General features: G+C 49.7%; 2 protein-coding genes across 4 annotated transcripts in view; one reads left to right on the top strand and one right to left on the bottom strand.

Annotated features, from left to right (window-relative positions):
- The first annotated feature begins 1073 nt into the window (after positions 1–1073).
- Positions 1074–10358, top strand: Chrna2 (cholinergic receptor nicotinic alpha 2 subunit). The gene is made up of 6 exons (XM_051195485.1): positions 1074–1165; positions 2195–2346; positions 2712–2756; positions 5205–5314; positions 7997–9032; positions 10128–10358. The coding sequence occupies exons 1-6, from the start codon at positions 1093–1095 to the stop codon at positions 10251–10253; spliced, it is 1542 nt and encodes a 513-aa protein (XP_051051442.1). The 5' UTR covers positions 1074–1092; the 3' UTR covers positions 10254–10358.
- Positions 10359–12297: 1939 nt separating this feature from the next.
- Ptk2b (protein tyrosine kinase 2 beta) overlaps positions 12298–18756 on the bottom strand; it is a 115926-nt gene continuing 109467 nt past the window's right edge. For all 3 annotated transcript variants that reach the window (XM_051195482.1, XM_051195484.1, XM_051195483.1), the window contains 7 exons: positions 18002–18148; positions 17860–17895; positions 17522–17546; positions 16143–16189; positions 15354–15491; positions 15043–15123; positions 12298–13284 (listed from right to left, as the gene is read on the bottom strand). In XM_051195482.1, coding sequence (XP_051051439.1) covers positions 13069–13284; positions 15043–15123; positions 15354–15491; positions 16143–16189; positions 17522–17546; positions 17860–17895; positions 18002–18148 — 690 coding nt within the window. In that variant the 3' untranslated portion in view covers positions 12298–13068. The remainder of the gene's footprint in view (positions 13285–15042; positions 15124–15353; positions 15492–16142; positions 16190–17521; positions 17547–17859; positions 17896–18001; positions 18149–18756) is intronic.

Below are 18756 nucleotides of genomic sequence, written 5' to 3'. Positions count from 1 at the left end.
AGTTTTATTAGAAAGGGAAAGGGGGGGTGAACGAGAGAAGAGGTAAAGAGACACAGAGACAGAGAGAGGACAGAAGAGAAGAGGGAGACGGGAGAAGTCCTCTCTGCCCCTGAAGAACAGCAGGGAAGAGAGAGGGAAAGAGAGTGGGAAAAGAGAGCTGTGTGAGACATTTTTAACCGGCTTGAGTATCTGTGTTTCTCAACCCCAGGACCTTCCTGCATCAGCTCCACATTCACCATCATGTAATCCATAGAGGATGGCCACATCTTACTACTCAAGAACATTTTTAAATAACAGCTTTTCTGAAATATAATTCATCATTTAAAGCACAAGATTTGGTCAGCTTTATTATATTCACGACTTGTGCAGCCATCACCACCATGTCATTCCAGAACTATTTTCATGTCCATACCCCACCCCCAAAGACAGCCCGCTGATTATCAGCAGTCATTCCCATTCCTTTCCACTCACTCATCTGCATCATATTTCCAGATTCTCTTGGCCTGGAATGCACCCATCCACAAACTCCTGCAATGTGTCTGGCTTCTTTCATGTACCATGTTTTTGAAGTTCATCCCATCAATCACAAACACCACTTAATTCCTTTCTATCCCTTCATTATATTCCATTATTTAGCTGTGTTACCCTCGGCTCAATTGTTCATCGCTGATGAGCTTTTCGCTGCCTGCATCCTTGGGTCCTTGTCACTAGCAGCCACGTTCTTCCACTGACTGACATTTCCAGTATGGCTATCCCACTTTATGGATGCAGAGTTGAGGCCACTATGGAAGGAATGTGGCCCCTTCCTCTGTGAAGGTCGGCCGTGTCTCAGCTTGTCAGCAGTTGAGTGACTGGAAAAGAGAAGTTGCTCCTCCATAGAGCAGAGCAGTCAAAGAGCCCTGAACTCCAGGCAGCTGTGAGCACTCATTTACTCAGCTTCCAAACCTTCATGGGATATGAAAGACAAAGACACTACATGTCATATCACTTGACCCTGAGTCCTCCCCTTGGCTTATTCAGTTGTGAAGGAGAGACAGACCTCACAGAAAGCAGTTCCTAGTGGTTCAACGGAGACCAGGACCCTCTGAAGCCATGACCCTGGCCCATCCTGCTCTCCAGTCCTGGATGCATCTCTGTTTCTGGTGTCTCCTTCTGATGCCAGCAGGTGAGTGGGTACCACTACCATCACAAGGACTTCATCTCATATGTGTGTGCCCACAGACCACATGGGGGGCTTTCCAGGAGGCTGGCCCACTTCATCTTCAAGGCTACAGGGGGCATTCAAGGTAATTGGCTGGGTGGCCAGTACCACAGGGTGAAGACAAGGGGCTGTTCCAACTCTAGTGCCAGCAGATTTGTCACCTTGAATGCTCTAAGCTTTTCAATATTCTTGTCTACAAAAATGCAAATAGCATCATGGAGCACTCAGGATTACTATGGGGAAGAAGGAAACTTGCACCCAGCAAACAGGCTGGGGCAGGTATGTGGGGATGCACACATGGTGGCTGTGGTCATTGCTGTTGCTGTGGTTGCCCAGGTTTTTGTTTTGTTTTGTTTTGTTGTTTTTGGTAAGGTGGTTTGTTGCCTGCTCAGGCAGTAGAATGCCATAATGGTGAGGCTATTATGCAAAAACATAGAGGAAAGGACATGATAAATTCCATCAGACAGTTTTGCAAAGCTTTGCCCAGCTGATGGTTGGTCAGAGATGGTGATTTAAGAACGCAGGGTGGTACCCTGCATGGGAGAAGATTTCTCATGGGCGTCAGGAGCTTGTTGGAAGGATGAATGGAAAGGAAATAAAAATCTACCATCATCCAGGATCCCAGCAGTGGGTGAAGCTCTTTTCAGCCACCCCGGTGTTCCCATTCCCCTTGGGGATTTTTGGTTCTGGCTGAGACTGGTTTCTAGGTTGGAGCTTTCTTACTTGGCTGTGGCAGCTCTCACTTCCTGCCTCTTGAAATCAGGAAGGGAATGCAAGTGTATGATGTTTGTATGGCATCCTTGGGGCTGTGTTAAGTGCTGATATGCATTGATTTATGGAATCCCCAATGAGGTTTGAGATGTACTTCCTATTTGCATCCCCATACCGAGGCTACATGGTATTGAGTATCTCTGCTTTGATGGGAGATGGAAAGAAAGGCACAGGCTCACATCCTTGGCCTCATGCAGACTCTTTTCTATTTTTATCTCACAGTGTTGGCCCAACAAGGCTCACACACCCAGGCTGAGGACCGCCTGTTCAAATATCTGTTTGGAGGCTACAATCGCTGGGCACGGCCAGTGCCCAATACCTCTGATGTGGTCATCGTGCGCTTTGGACTATCCATTGCCCAGCTTATAGATGTGGTGGGTCTTCCCTTTCACCCTGTGTTCCCTTGGCCAGTCCCAAGCCCACCTCTTTTTTCTCATGGTCCTTTCTGGATTTGGCTCAGCCCTTTTCCCAGCGGCCCTCAAAACCCACCCTGGATACAGCTTGCAGCTACCTAGTTGGGTTACCATGGCGCCTTCCTTCCCAAGCCTAGGAGCCTCCAAGAACACGGGCTGTCAGAAGAAAGTTTTCTAAAACACATGTCCAAAGTCCCCTCTCATGTCCCAGGTGACCCTGTGGAGGTGTCCTGTGAGTGGGTCCCCAAAGTACCTCCTATGCACTCTTTTCTGGGCTGGTTTGTCAGTCCCCCGACTGCTGTTATTCTCTATGTCTGCTATCCCAGGATGAGAAGAATCAAATGATGACCACCAATGTCTGGCTAAAGCAGGTAAGCCTTCCCTTGTAGGAGCTGACGGGTGTGTCCCCAGTCCCCAGCCCTTTCTAGGACCCTCACTATTGAAGGATCATGGAGCAGCAAGATACTGAATTCGTGGATCATGCTCAGTAGTCACTCAGGTGTGAGGTAATGCAGGATGCTGTCCTCAAGGGCTGACTTTGTATGCAGGATGCTGTCCTCAAGGGCTGACTTTGTATGGCCATGCTCTTATTGCACTGTCATTGTTACCATAACACATAACACCAAGAGACCATTTTCTAGAAGCAAGCATTTCATAGCCCCAGGTCCTGCAGGGCAGCACATGGGAAATCTCACTGAATCATTACCCCCTAGCTCACAGAGCAAGGGGGCACCGATATGCCCAGATCCAAGACCCATCTTCTCTGTGTGGCTCAGAGCCTGTGCTGCCTGACAAATGACCCCAGAGCTCATAGGTATAAAGCAAAGCATTTACCACATCACATGTATTTGTGACCTGGTGCTCAGATGGCTTCCTCTGCTTTGAATTGTGACCAACATGTTTGATGACATCTGGCCAGTTGTGGTTAGTCTGTTGTTATCTAAAATGGCTTCCCTTTAATGCCTGTCCTTTGCAGGGATGTTTGGAAGACCGTGAAAGAGTCTGAGAGACTGGGCCCCTACCTCCTTCTGTGAACACCCTCAGGCTCCCTCCCTGTGTCTCTAGCAGAGGAACTGATGGGTTCTCACGTGGTGGTTCAAGCCTCCCGTAGTGAAGGTCCCAAGAGACAGAAAGTAGAAGCTGACAGTCACTTATGGGCCTAAAGTGGTCCACTCTCAATCCCATGTTATTCTACAGGCCCAGTCAGTAAATGAGCTGGAGTCTGGAGGAGACAAAGATACTATCTCTGTGGAAGGAGAGCTGAAGAGTTTGTGCAGCTCTGGGGTGTGCCCTGTTGCACAGACTCAGGGACTAAGGCCTGGCTAGAGCTGGAAGCTTACCTTACCCCTCCTGTCTGCCCGCTAACCCCAAGGCCTTAAAGCAGAGATGACAGAAGAACATGGGAAAGGGAAGCTAGCCCCGGCCCCCAGCTTCTTACTCTGGCCCCTTGGGCACCTGACTGGTCATGCCTCAAAGGCCAGCATGCAGAAAACCAAGGTGATGATATCTCTGAGTCATTCAAGTAGGTCTTTGGCTCGCTGTGTGTGTGGGGGGGGGCGGGGGGGGGTTCTTGAGCATAATCCCTGACTCTCTGAGTTCTGGATGGTGTCTGGCTCTGTGATAGCCACTTCTAAATCAGATGCTTGGATCAGAAGTTTCCCTGAACCAATTGCTTCTGACACTGTTCACCCTAGAGACATTGGAGGTTCTGAGCCTCATGCCTACAAATGAACCAACGGGAACCAGAGTAGGAAGAAGCTTTGAAAGGCACACAGTCATGTCATGGGAGGGGGTAGGTCTAGAACCTAGGTCACTGTAATTGTCCTGGTCACCTGTGCCAGGGCTGGTGTAGGAGGAGAGGAGAGAGTACTGTGGTGAAACCAGGCCTTGTGTGGCTGCCTAGGACTGGCATGAGGTGCTGGAGGAGTTAGTAAGCCTCTGGGAGTCTCAGTCTCCCTATCTAGAAAGCGGGTGACACATCTATCATATGCCTATGGCATTCAGATGCCCCCATTTGATGTCAGTGTCCCCCAAACACTTTATGAACCTAAAATCTTGAAAGACAGATTAGACAGAGAATAAGAACTCTATATCTTAGGAACTGAAGAGTATGGTACAGTTTGGTACCATGCTTGCCTGGAAAGCCCTGGGTTTAATTCCCCAGCACCACATAAGTTGGGTGTGGTGGCTCATGCATACAATCCCAGTGCTTGGGAGGAAGAGGCTGAGGGGCAGAGTTCAAGGTCATTTTATCATCATAGCAAGTTGCAGGCAACCTTGGGCACACTAAACAAAACAAACAACAACAAAACAAAACAAATCTGGTTTTAAAACCCACGTGGACCTGTTCTGGTGGAAGCACAGGGGGGACTTCAGCATTCTCTTCCTGCTGGGCCTCCTGGATAGGGAGGTCTCCTGAGCATAGTTTAAAGGTCACAGGTAAGCTCCTTGCTTCGCTGTCTAGCTCTGGCAGGCCCTGCATTGAAAATGAGTGACTGCATAACAGATTCAGGAGGTGCAGAGTATCAGAACAAAGGCCAGAGACAGGGCTAGGGTGACAATGTGTTGGCCCTGGCATCCTGGGATTTTGGCTACCAAAGTCAGAGCAAAGCAGGCTGGTTATCAGAGATGGTTTGCCTGGTTCCTGGAGTTGGTTTGCCTGGTTCCCATGTTAGAGCCTTTTCCTGGCATCATGCCTCTTCTAATTCTATGGGCTAGGGGAGGGTCTTGAGGACCTTTGAGTCCCTCAGCTCATTTCAGGTCATCCTGAGGTTGCTGATGCTCCAGTGCCCTGATATGACTACCCCCCCCCAAAGCAGGAGTGGAATGACTACAAACTACGCTGGGACCCAGCCAAGTTTGGCAACATCACCTCTCTCCGGGTCCCTTCAGAGATGATCTGGATCCCAGACATTGTCCTCTACAACAAGTAAGAAGTCATTTATTAATTAAAATATTATCTTGGGGTGGGGAGATGGCTCAGAGAGTAAGAGCCCTTGTGCAAGCAAGAAGATCTGAGTTTGAATCCTCAGCAGCCATGTAAAAGCTGGGAACAAAGGTGTGTGTGTGTGTGTGTTTGTGTGTGTGTAAGAGAGAGAGAGAGAGACTATGTTGTGTGTCTGTGTGTGTGTCTGAGTGTGTGAGTGTATGTGTGTATATATGTGTGTATGTATGAGAGAGAGAAAGAGACTATGTGTGTGTGTCTGTGTGTGTGTGAGACTATGTATGAGTGTATGTGTGTGTGTGTTGTGTGTGTGTGTGTATGAGGGAGAAAGAGAGAGAAAGAGAGAGAGAGAGAGAGAGAGAGAGAGAGAGAGAGTCTGACTTTAACACTGGGGGCAGGGGAGTCAAGTGGATCCTAGAGGCTCACTGGCCACTCAGTTTAACCAAAATGGAAAACCTAAGATTCTTGAGATTCTGTCTCAAGAAATAAAAATGGGCTGGGCAGTGGTGGTCCATGCCTTTAATTCCAGCACTCAGGAGGCAGAGACATGTGAATCTCTGAGTTCAGGACCAGCCAGAGTGATTTCTAAGAGAGCACCAAAGTTATACAGAGAAACCCAGTCTGGACAAAACAAAACAAAACAAAGGAAAAGGTTGGAGCATGATCAAAGAAACAAGGAAAGACACTTGATGTCAACCTCAGGCCTATACCACTCAAATATGCACCAGCAACCCCCCACACCACACACACTTTGTGTGCATACCACACACACATACATACACACACACACACACACACACATTCATATGTACCAGCACCCCCACACATGTGTACATATCACACAAACACACTCACACATACACATAGAAACATGCATACATATATGCACAGTCTCCCCTCATCCCACATTTTCTCATAAAAGAAACTAAAACCTGTTCTTTCCTTTTTGCTTGGGTAAGTCTTCACTGGGAAGCCCAGATGGTGACAGTTAACAGCATCTCCTGCTGATATACTTTCTAAGCAGGTCTCTGGGGGACGCTGCTACTTTCTTGAGATAGAATAGGCATGAAAGGTTCTTGGTGGTGGGGGGGGTGGTGTCACATAACTTTGGACAGTATAGTCACATTCCCACCCTCCACCCCCTCCCCCAGCAGTCTAGCCCTCAAGCAGCTGCTGTTTGCTGTTATTGCAGAGTCAAGCCACCCCAGCCTCCACACACTATCTCTGTGCCCTCATCTTTCTAGTTTCTGTTTCTGCGTGACAGAGATCAGGAGCAAAGCCCTAGCAGCAGACACATCTGATTTTTAAGATTGCCAATAAGCGGTTGGTCACTGATACCTGATTGCAACAAGAAGTTCTTCTGATAGAGCAAAGGCTAGTCCAAACTGCTGCAGACTCATAGACTCCTCCTAATTAATAGGCAAAAGGTCAAGGACATGGCATGGTCTCAGTGTCCCAAATGGCAGCCTGTTGCCATCTAGTGGTAGTTATGTGAAATGACCAAAATTATCACTACAGGTTGAGATTGAATGTAAGAATTATGGATGGAGTTTAAAGACTTGAATATATTTCCACCCAGGGGCACTCAGAGTGAAGCCCTGCCTGTCACTCTATTTCTGTGAGCCTTTCTGCTTTTATTCCCTTCTATTGTCAGCGGACAAGTCAAGCCTATTAAATGACAGTGTTCACATTGACCCTGTTCAGCCCAGACAGAAGTCCCTCCAGCTCTCAGGGTCTCAGGAGCATTCCAAATATCCTACTGTGGGGCTGGAGAGATGGCTCGGTGGTTAAGAGCACTGGCTGCTCTTCCGGAGAACCCAGGTTCAGTTCCAAGCTCACTCACAGACATGTGTGCAGTGCACACAAAATAAAAGTAAACAAAAGCCTAAAAAAGTCCTACATCTGTGGTGATATCATGTGAATTTATCTCATCATTCCATATAGTTTCCCAAGGGCAGAAATCACACCTTATATCCTATAGGTACAGGCTTTGGTAGAAAAAAATGGCCCCAAACACTATGCTGGTGTGTATAGGGCTACATAGAGTTTCTTTACTAGCCAAAATCTTAGGTCTCTGGAAAGAAACAAAAATCTGAGTGCCAAAGCCAGGACCCTCCCCTTGGGAGCTGACTTCCCATTGGCTAGTGAGGAAGAGCACTCAAAAATCACCCCCACACCCCCTAGTCAAGTGTAGTGGAGCAGACCTGTAATCCCAGAACTCAGGATACCAAGGTAGGAAGATCACAAATCCAAATCCAGCCAGCAAATTGTGAAACAGCCTTGCTACATAGTAAGACCATCTTATAAAACAACAACAACCCCCCCCCCAAAAAAACCACTTCAGTATACTAAATGAATAAAAATAGGGGATCAGATTACAAATGTCCTATGATTCAAAATATGTAAAATTGAAGTAGTCTTTATGACAGTCAGATATGTAAGCATACTGTCAAAATGGCAATTATTAGTTCTTTAAAATTTTACTTCTGCAATTTAAACAATGGTACTTGAAAAGACAACTCCGGATGCATTTGTCTGTAGCAGAGATCCACACATTTCATGAACAGCCCTAGCCAGCCAGTCAATGGCTGACTTGTTTACCCCATTGCCCTGCTGCCAGTTTCCCGGAGGCAGGTATGCAGGACCCCAGCTTGTCTCCTCTCCTAGTGCAGATGGGGAGTTTGCGGTGACCCACATGACCAAGGCCCATCTCTTCTTCACCGGCACTGTGCACTGGGTGCCCCCGGCCATCTACAAGAGCTCCTGCAGCATCGACGTGACCTTCTTCCCCTTTGACCAGCAGAACTGCAAGATGAAGTTTGGCTCCTGGACGTATGACAAGGCCAAGATTGACCTGGAGCAGATGGAACAGACGGTGGACCTGAAGGACTACTGGGAAAGTGGCGAGTGGGCCATTATCAACGCCACTGGAACCTACAACAGTAAGAAGTATGACTGCTGCGCGGAGATCTACCCCGATGTCACCTACTACTTTGTTATCCGCCGGCTGCCGCTGTTTTACACCATCAACCTCATCATCCCGTGCCTGCTCATCTCCTGCCTCACTGTGCTTGTCTTCTACCTGCCCTCTGAGTGCGGAGAGAAGATCACGCTGTGCATCTCGGTGCTGCTCTCACTCACCGTCTTCCTGCTGCTCATCACGGAGATCATCCCGTCCACCTCGTTGGTCATCCCACTCATCGGCGAGTACCTGCTCTTCACCATGATCTTCGTCACCCTCTCCATCGTCATCACCATCTTCGTGCTCAACGTACACCACCGCACCCCCAGCACCCACAACATGCCCAAGTGGGTGAGGGTGGCCCTGCTAGGTCGGGTACCCCGGTGGCTGATGATGAACCGGCCCCGGCCACCTATGGAGTTCCACGGCTCTGCGGGTCTGAAGCTCAACCCTACTCATCACTGGCTGGACACCCACATGGATGCTGAAGAAAGGGAGGAGACAGAGGAAGAGGAGGAGGAAGAGGAGGAGGAGGAAAATATATGTGTGTGTGCAGGCCTCACTGACTCTTCCACGGGTATCCTCTATGGCCATAGCAGCCGGCATCTGAGGGCCCTGGGGCCTGAGGCCAAGGTGCCATCAAAAGAGAGTGAGATCATGCTGTCGCCTCAGATACAAAAAGCACTAGAAGGCGTACACTACATTGCTGACCACCTGAGGTCTGAGGATGCTGATTCTTCTGTGAGTTGGGCTGAGGGAGGGTCGTGTGTCGTGTCGTCCCCCCCCCACCTGATTCTGCCAGATTAGTAGAGAAGTAATCCCACCCCAGCACGTCAGCTTGGATAACCCCTTCCCTTCCTGCAAGGACTGGTCTCCCTCAGTCACGCGGGATGAGTCTGGACTCAATCACAAAAGAAGCTCCTCCCCCTGGGAGTTACTGGGTCACTTCCTGGCTGAGGGCGCATGACCCATTGCCCTCTGCTCAACCTAACTGGGAGAGGGTGATTAGAGACTGGAGCTCGGATGTTGATCTCTCTCTGCTTTGGCTCTTGCTGGCCAGCCTTTCTCAGGAAGAGGTGGGGACAGGGCAGGGAGCGAGAGATCACTCTCTGCAGAGATAGAAACCAAGTATAAACACATCAACTCGATGCAACACTGGCCTCCACACTCCCCTGTGGTAGAAGGTCTCCTCCATCTGGGCTCTGAGCACTTTGTGATCCTTTCCCTCTTCACTCATAAGCCCTGTAGATTCTCAGCTGAGCCAGGGTGGGCTTCCCTCACCGGTGTTGCATGTAGTACTTAGTGTTCAGAACCTGCTTATCCCCCTCACCAACCAAGGGAGGGGTAAAAAGCCTGAGCTTATGATGGGGGACACCTTATTGAGTAGATGAGAACATTAGTTATTCACTTGTCAATGTCGAAGAATTTAGATTCTTCCACACTGACTTGCCCTGGGCCACAAACTGCCTGCCTGTCCCCTGCAGGTGGGTGGGGAGGTAGCATGGTATTTGGCAGTTACATAACTACTGAGTTACATTTAAATTCTTCTGATTTGGAGGGTCCAAGTCCTCTTAGTGGCTTTAGCACCTCCTGGTGTTCCTCTGGACTCCCATACCTGGGAGCACATGGATACAGGGAAAAATAGAATGGGACTCTCAGGGATATGTCAGCCCCTGAGTAAGCCTGCTTCTCCCTCCACCCATCTCTGTGCCTAGGATAACTTCAGTTTCCCAAGCCATCAGTAGGCTGGCGACTGCTGCCTCCGTGGGGCTGGACATGGGAGGGACACTTCCTTTCTCCTGGCTTTTGTTACTGTAAACCCAATTCTGATTTCAGGTGAAGGAAGATTGGAAGTACGTGGCCATGGTAGTAGACCGGATATTCCTCTGGCTGTTCATTATTGTCTGCTTCCTGGGAACCATCGGGCTTTTCCTCCCTCCATTCTTGGCTGGAATGATCTGATTTCATGTCCCCCGTGTTGGCTTCGAGGTGGCCTCAACAACTGTCTTCTGGTCTTCTCTAACTGGAGCCATCTCTAGAATGTTCTTTTGGTTCAGTACCATTTTCCTGCAGATTTCCCTGAGGCCCCCAGACTAGCCTGGACTTCAAATCCTCTGTGGGACGGCTCATAGTGACATTGCTGTGCCATGTGCTGAGACCTGTTTGGGGATGCTGAGGAACTAGGAAAGGTGAAGCCATTTTGCTCTGCTGAAGGGGACAATATGGTGGTGACACAAGGGAGAATAAGATGTTCCTGAAAGAGCAATGGGAACCGTATGCGACCAAAGGATCAAACAAAGGGACGGAGGGGCCAGACCAGGGCAAAGAGAAATGGACACACATGGGGAAGGGGAGTGCCTGGTGCAGGAGAGCTCTGAACTCTGGATTCAGAGTGCCAGAACAATGGGGATGGGACACCTGGAAAAGCAGGTCTGGGCATCTTTTATCCAGACCTAGGAAGTCGTTCTGGGCCTTCTCTGAACCTGTCTCCATGTGCTTTGTGATATCAGCGGGACAAGACTATTTCCAAGAGTGAGCAGGAAACTTCTCAACCCGAGGGTCTCGACCCTTTTCACATATCAGACTTCCTGCATGTCAACTATTTGTATTATGCTTGCCAAATTAGCAGTTTTATGGTTGGGGGGTCACCACAATGTAAGGAGCTATACTAAAGGGTCATAGCATTAGAAAGGTTGCAAGCCACTGGTCTAGATGGTCCTGGTGCTTGGGGCCGAAGGAATATCGTGTAGTTGGGTAGAAGCAGCTGGGCCATTCATTATTCATCTGAAAGCATCTTTGGGACCTGGGGTTGCTTTCAGCATCATGTCTCACTGTTCTGTGATGCAAAGAGGTCCAGTAATTACTGCCAGGGGTCAGAAACGCCTTCAAATCATCAGCGGGCACACTAAGAAGGCATCTCCACTGGTGGTACCCCCTTGCCACCCATAGGCCCTGGTCCCTGATTCCCTGCTCTGAGCATGCTTGGCATAGGAACTGAGAGCTTTTACTTCAGGCTCTTTAGGTTGCCTTTAATCCTTCAGGGTAGAGTCTCAGCTTTTGCTTTCTCTCCAGCCTAGCCCCACACTGGGCGACAGAACTCAATACCTGGACTGTTCATTCTGACCAGTGGAAAGAAAGTTGCTCTGGGCCCCAAAACTGCTGCATAACAGCCAATCCTCAGGGAGGTTTCTTCCCCAGCCTTCCCACAGTCCCATCAGGTGGCTAGCCTGTCTGTTCTGTGTGACGTGTTCTTGCTCTTGTAATATTACAAGACCCTCCACTGCACAAGAGTTCAGGGGATCAGACCTCTCAGAACACTGCATAGGAGCACAGGGATCAAGCCTCTCAGAAACTGTCCAGTCCCTGAGGAGCCTGGCCTCAGAAGCTAACAGCAATGGCATTCTGGATTGCCAACAGATATAGAGACCAAGGCAGGAAGCAGAGCAGGGCAAGCTTCTGGTGTCTCTGTCTTAGGGTACTCTCCTGAACCCCACACACAGCACATTGGCAGACCCAGGGGAAATGTGCTTACCACAGGCCTTACCCAGACACCCTGCTGTCAGTTCCTATGAGTCCCACTCCATCACCAGTACAGGTCCTGGCTCCTCCTTCCTCCAGTGAATGCGACCTGTAGCCTCCCCTCCCTCTGTTCCAAGCTCTAAGATGTGATTTCCTGATGGTTGCATGCTTGCCCACATCGCCCAACCTCCTTGCATGTGAGAGGCATGGTAAAATAAAGCTGAGATGGCTGCTCTCAAAAGTGTGGTGCCTTCCTGCCAGCCACCTCAGCTGTCACTGGCATCATTTAGTCCCCTCCAGCGTGAGGAATGTCCGTCCCACAGAGGGAACTACACCATGTCTTCCTGGAAAGTTGCCTTTTGGATGAGGTGCCACTACTGACTACGTGGGACAAAGGACAGGAGGCCACCACACACTTCTCATGGGCTGTGGCCCCAGGTTAACTTCTTTCCATAAAGAGAAGATCAAATAAACGATGCAGTCAAGCTAACCACAAAGCAAATGGCGATGATTTTAATTCAACCACAGATCAAAAAGGAGGGACGTAAATGAATGTCCTCCACAAACATATGAGGAAGGAAAGGAGCAGGTGTGGAGAGGGAGAAGAAAAGAGGGAGAGGAGAAAAGCAGGAAGGGCACAGAGTCCCATTCTGACCTCCGACTCTTTGCTTCTTCCCTGAGGTGCTGGGCTTAATAAAAACACAGAGCCCTGTGGCCAGACTGGTTTGTTCCTGGACTGTGGCCCAGGCCACAGTCTCTGCCCAGGCCAAACTCACATTAAATAAATTCCAATGTACACTGTACAAGAGAGCCAGGCCCAGCCCTCGCCTCACCAGCCTCTCTCCAAATAATGCCCCTTTGTCCCCTCTGCATCAGGGGTCCCCTGAGGGATAAAGAGGAAGAGGAATACTGGCTTTCAAATGTCCATGCAGAAAGTCATCTTGGCTGGTAGGGGTACAACTGTGACCCCAGCGATACCCCAGTACCCAGGCTGGGGTAGGAGGGAGTGGCTGGCAGCTGTACCCCATATGAACTATGTCACCCCACCCCCCTGTGTCTGTGCCCAGAGTCTTCTTTGTCCAGACGCAGCCTGAGTAGCACAAGTCTGGGGTGGGGTGGGGAGGGGGAAGTCGTGCAAAGTGGTGAGGGGAGGACTCTTCTCAGCCTTCCCAAGAAGACCAATAACCAAAGGCAAGGCAGGAAAGGTATGCCATGACAGGTTGGGACAGAAGATGCAGGCAGGTAGCTCCTCCCTCAATCACTCTGCAGGTGGGTGGGCCAGATTGGCCAGAACCTTGGCTTGGTCCACAGCATCCAGCAGGTTCTTGGCATCCACAGCCAGGGTGTGGGAGGCTGTGAGCATCTGCCGCTTGCAGTCCTCACTCAGGGATGTCACAGCATTCTGCTGAGCCAACCTCATCTTGTTGATGAGCTCTGCCAGGTCTTTGTTGAGCAGTTTCTGGGTCCCTTCAATCTGGTGGGTAAGCACACAGGAGAGGTGGGTCAGAATGGATGCTAAGACATCAGAAGTTTCCTGGGGACCAGTTACTCCCATGCCTGGGCTGAATCTACCTCTCTGCCTAGGCTGGAGTTGGTCTACAAAGATCAATGTAGCAGGTATTCCAGACCCTAGCCAACCATGTGCCAGCAATGCCCGACTGAACTGGATAGCACCCTCCTTCACGGGGGCAACCCTGCACACTGATGAGAGGTCAAACACATTCATCTACTTTGATGGATAATCTCGACTGTCAAATTGATGACATTTAGAGTGACCATAGAAACAGACCACTGGGGAACTCTCTGAGGGAGTTTCTAGATAGGAGTAATTGAGGTGGAAAGACCCACCACAGCATGGTGGTGCCATTCCACGGGCTGAGGTCTTGGAAGGAATAAATGGGAGAAAGTGCTCTGAGCACTTGCTGACAGTCGCTGTGATGTGAGCAGTCACCTCACACTGCTTCCACCATGCCTTCCCTACCACGATGAGCTACATGAACCTCCTCCTGCAGTAATTTTGCCACGGCAATGAAAAATGTAACTAGCACACCTAGGCTTTAACAATCTGTTGTCAAGTAAAGAGACAAGATCCCTTATTTATTTATTTATTTATTTATTTATTTATTTATTTATTTAACCATTGTGTCACTGGTGCTTAGCCTGATGGATACACAGCACTAAAGCTATCTCTTTAAAAACTGGATGAGTAAATAAATTGGTCATGCCAAACCCTCCCAGACCTGCACTGGTAAATTCACCCAGTGAACTGTCCAGGTTCTCAGGAGTCACCTCAGCCCTCGGGTGGCACCTGCCCTGCTGGGACTCCTTAGTAGGTCACTGTTATCACCCAGAGGATAGCCAGCCCTACCCTTATTCTGTTTTGCCTTGGACAACCACAAACAGTAGAGATCACTTGATAGGATGAGCCACACAGGGGACCACTCAGAGTCAAGGCATCAATGCACTGCATTTTTCTAGACAAGAAACGGATCCGTTTCCCATGGCTACAGGAACATAGCAGTGTAATTGTTGCATGTTCATTCTTGAACAGTTTTGGAAGTCAGAATTCTGAAATGAGTCCCATGGGATGAGGAGGGGGCTAAGATCATCAACAGAGCTATGTTCCTGTTAGAGTCCAGGGGAGAGTTCCTTGCGTTTTGCAGCTCCCAGGTTACATCTTCTTTAGCTGTGGCCCCTTCCAGCACAGGTATCCCTCTGACTTCAGCTGCTGCCCTCACATCCCCTCATCTCTGATTCTGAGCCCCTCCCCTTGGGCACTCTGTCATATCCTCTCCTTCTGGGGACCCTTAATTTTATCAGCTCAATAAAACTCCTTTTGCCATGTAAAACCCCTGTGCGTGAGTCACCACTTTTGGGACATCCTTCTGCCTACCACAGGCATCACTCCATCAGAGAGAACCAGGGCTCATCCTTGACTTCAGCAGGAGTTTGCTATCCATGACATATCTACCTTAACCTCTGTGCAGAGGTTTACTAGGTAAGGGATGGTGGGAGAGCGGGGAGGAAGGTGCCTCCTTGCACAGCCATTGGGACTGCTTGAGACCTGGCCTGGGATTTTCACCAGGTCCCAGAGCAGGCTCAGCCCTCTGCCCCTAACTGCTCTGATACTCTGCAGAGACACCTGTTGGGAGAAATAGGCTGCCCAGGTGGCTCCAGTGAGCCAGGGACAGCAGGAGGCACAGGGGGCATGGTTGGGAATGAGGACACTCACCTCCGTTCTAGAAGACGATGGCAAGGAGGGTAACAGATCGTCCACACTACCGATGAGCTTCCGCAGGTTCAGTCCCACGTTCTAAGAGAGCAAGAGCAGAGCAGCTGCCGCACTTGCTCTTTGAAAAAGATGTTCCCCCTGGGACTGCACTCAGGGATGGCATCTGCCCTCTGAGACTGCCTGGGATTGGGTCCTTACTCCTCTGGGGTCTGTGGGCTGGCCAAGGAGTAGGGCACAGAAGTTTCCCTTCCAGGGTCAGGCTGGGCAGCCCCTCCCTCCCTGACCCACCCCATCCCCACCCTGACAGTCACCTTGACAACCACCACATAGTCCTCAGGGGGCAGCTGGCCGAGTCTGTTCTTGAGTTCTAGCACAGCTTCCACCAGTGTTGTGACATTGTGGTACACGGGGTCATCGGTTCTGTCCAAGTTGGCTGTGGGCTGAATGGACTGAAAGGGAGGAGTGGATAGCTAGTGGCTCATGGGGAACCAGAAGGACCCCTTATCACTATTATTCATTACTAGGAATGTGTAGCTATCGACCAGTGTAAAGATCTCTGCGTTGCACAACACCACTCTGTCCCTGGGCAGAGCCCCTCTTTCTGCCTCTGTGGTCATCATTCTCCAACTGGGGGCCCAAACAAAATGGTGTGTTGACAAACACACAGTCATACCAGCTCAGTCTAAGCATCATCTGGCCTTTGGGTCCGCACTGTCTTAACATGTCTCAGGTCATTTTTGTGGGAAGCTGACACTGAGAATAAACATTCTGGAACCAAGAAAACCAGTAGACATACAGGATGCTGGATTCTGGGGGAGGGCTCAGGAAGAGGAGAGGCCCTGATCCTCCTGACACCAGGCTGACCCAATGAGACCTTTTCCCAGGCTAGGAAAGAGACCCAGAGCTAAACAAACAAACAAACAAAAACCTACAAAACTGGTTCCTTTCACATTTTGTCATGAATCAGCTTTGAGGCCTTAGGCAATTTGCATCTGCTCTCTGGGACTTCTCTACAAAAATGGCACTGTATTGGATTATCTCCAAAGGCCACCGAGCATTCCAGGTCTATGGTTTTTGGTAGTTGTAACCCCAATACGTACCTGCGCACTGAGTCTTGGTGGCTTCTGTGGGGGCCCTGTGAATTCCGCTACAACAGGAAGGAGAGGAAGTAGATGAGGGTGTCAGTACCCGGTCTTTTGCTTTCTTCTTTCCTATAATGAAGCCAACTCCCCTTCTCTACCATCAGGAAATCCCAAGAATGTAAAACCCAAATCCCAGGAAGATGGCAGAGGGAACAGTGTTCAGGGCTTCCTGACTTTCCAGTAGCCAAGGACAAGACCTGCCCATGTCATAGAAAGAAAATGTCAAGGCAGGGATGCATGTGTGCAGCGAGTGTGGGAGACTCCAAGCCTCGGTGTGCTTCCTCCAAGAGGAACAGCAATGCTGGCTTTGAGCATCCGTGAGCAAGAAGCCCACAGTCTGCAGCAGGCAGCCCGTGGAGCCCATCCTGGTGAAGTGGCAGCTCTGCATCGGGGCAGGGGTAGATTTTAAGACTGCATGATGTATTGTCATGTTATTGACTACTCTGATGAGCAATGGCACATACAGCCAGAGGAGCTGTGGTGATAGTAGCAAAGAGGCAAGCCAGTAAGCTTGCCTCTCATCTAACACCACACAGTAACTCATTCATCTAAGGCGGTTGCTCACACTCCCAGACTTAACTTTCATCTGGAGAATGAGATTGTCAGCTCAGAAAGGACCTTTGAACCCAGAAGGTCTGGTCTCATATCTGAGTTGCATTAATTAGTAAGTCGTTGTGTGGTGTTAAACAAGTCGCTTTGTTGTCCTGGACCTCTGATTCATCTGTGGAACAGAGACAGATTGCACCAGCCCTATAGTGTCTATAATACACGTAAGTCGACATCTGTGAGTGACTTAGGGCTGTGCCCGTCTGTGCTAAGTTCTTTGTGACTATTGCTGTCATCATCATCATCATCATTATCACCAGATGCACTCTTTGTCCCTCTTTGCCTTCAGTAGAAGCTTCTGGAGAGATCTATGTGATTAAATCTTCCATCCCTCTGGCCTGAAGAATACACTAGGAACTGGGAAGGTAGGTCTAGACCTAACAAAAGGCTCTCCATAGGGTGAGTGGGAAGCAGAAACAGGGAGAGTGGTCCAGGCTCATTTAAGAAATGAAGATGGGGGACAAAAGGAAAGGGGGCCCAAAGAAGTCACTAACTCCAGAAGAGTAGAAAGGGCTGAGAGAGATGGACAGTGTGGGGCTGGGTAGAGCTAAAGAGGAAGCTCCTCCCAAAATCCAAGTGACCCCACACTCATTCAGGGTAAAACAAGGCACATGGTAGCCTTTCCTTCTTACAAACCAAAGACAAGCCTCTGCTCCCTGCAGGACAGTGAGCAAGGATATGGCCACCCCCAACACACCCCAGATGGAAACTGCCCCCAAGGAAACACTCACTGTAGCCGGTCTCCTTCTCTGGGGTCTGGAAGAAAGGAAGAGAGAAGGGAGTCACTACTGTGGCTCCAGGTAGCACCCTCTTTTCCTCATTGCCCATCCTCCTTCCAATTTAGACATTACAGCCACAAGTGAGGGGATCTGAGAGTTACTGATCCCAAGTGACCTTTCTAGAGGCTTAAGAAATACTAACAATACGAGTCCCCCGGGCTTTCAGATGAGGAGAAGCACGGGGTCAACCTAAAGGTCAGAGACTGGAAGACCAAGGGATCTGGTGGAGGGGTCCTGAGTAGATCAGCTTTGCAGGCTGTGGCTCTGAGATGCTTTTCCTGGTAACTTACCAGTGGGGACTTGTCATTCATATAAACCATAGGGTCCTGCAGAGGAGACCAAAGTGAAGGACTCAGGTTCCAGAGTAGAAAGCATGGAGAACGCATGGGGAACATCCACCCCACTGGGTAGGGAATGAGGGGAGCCACTCACTAGGCATCGCTCCTCCCGCCGCAGCCACTGGGAATCTTCCACCATCTGCTTCTGTTGTCTGTCTAGGACTTGCCGCATCTTGATCTTCTCTGCCTCCCAGAGCTGCTGGGCCTCTTCTCGGCTACTGGGTCTGATGAAGTCCTCTTCCTGTGTGAACAACAGCTGCAGTGAGCCCTGTCCTTAGGCCTGGACCAGGGAGGATCTGCTGAAGAGCCCCAGGGGAGCCAAACCTTGGAATTGCCAGCTGCTCTTTTCTTTAACCCACAACCACAAATGCAGACACTTTTGCTCTGCACTCAAACTCATCCACATGCCTGGCTCCAACAGGATGCCGAATCCCAGACCAATGAGTTCAAACTGTCACATGATTTGCCAATAGTATTTTATTTTCAACCAATCACCGTTTTTTCCTGGCTGGCATTTAATAGATTCAGAAATAAAAGCCAGCTCCAAACCTTTGGAATGTCCTTCCATCTAAGCACTATGGTGGCAGGTCTGGAAGCTTCTACAGACAGTGGGGCTACCTTGAGCTCCAGGTGTAGAGGATTGTTTGTGCCCATCAGCCATGCACTCTTGGTTAAGGCAACAACTTGGATGATATAACCAGAGGTTAAAAAGAAGTGAATGAGTTAAGAGGAGGGTGAACAATGGAACTTTCAGAGAGGTCTGACTCTACAGACACAAGGTGACTGCTTCTTCCCCCTCACTAGTCCTAACCCTGATCTTCACTCAGCTGTGGGGCTCTGGACTTACTC

The sequence above is a fragment of the Phodopus roborovskii genome, unplaced genomic scaffold (assembly GCF_943737965.1).
Source record: "Phodopus roborovskii unplaced genomic scaffold, PHOROB, whole genome shotgun sequence".
In the NCBI taxonomy this organism is placed as follows: Eukaryota; Metazoa; Chordata; class Mammalia; order Rodentia; family Cricetidae; genus Phodopus; species Phodopus roborovskii.
The sequence above is the reverse complement of the archived record's forward strand: the minus strand, read 5'-3'. Positions and strand labels throughout refer to the sequence as shown.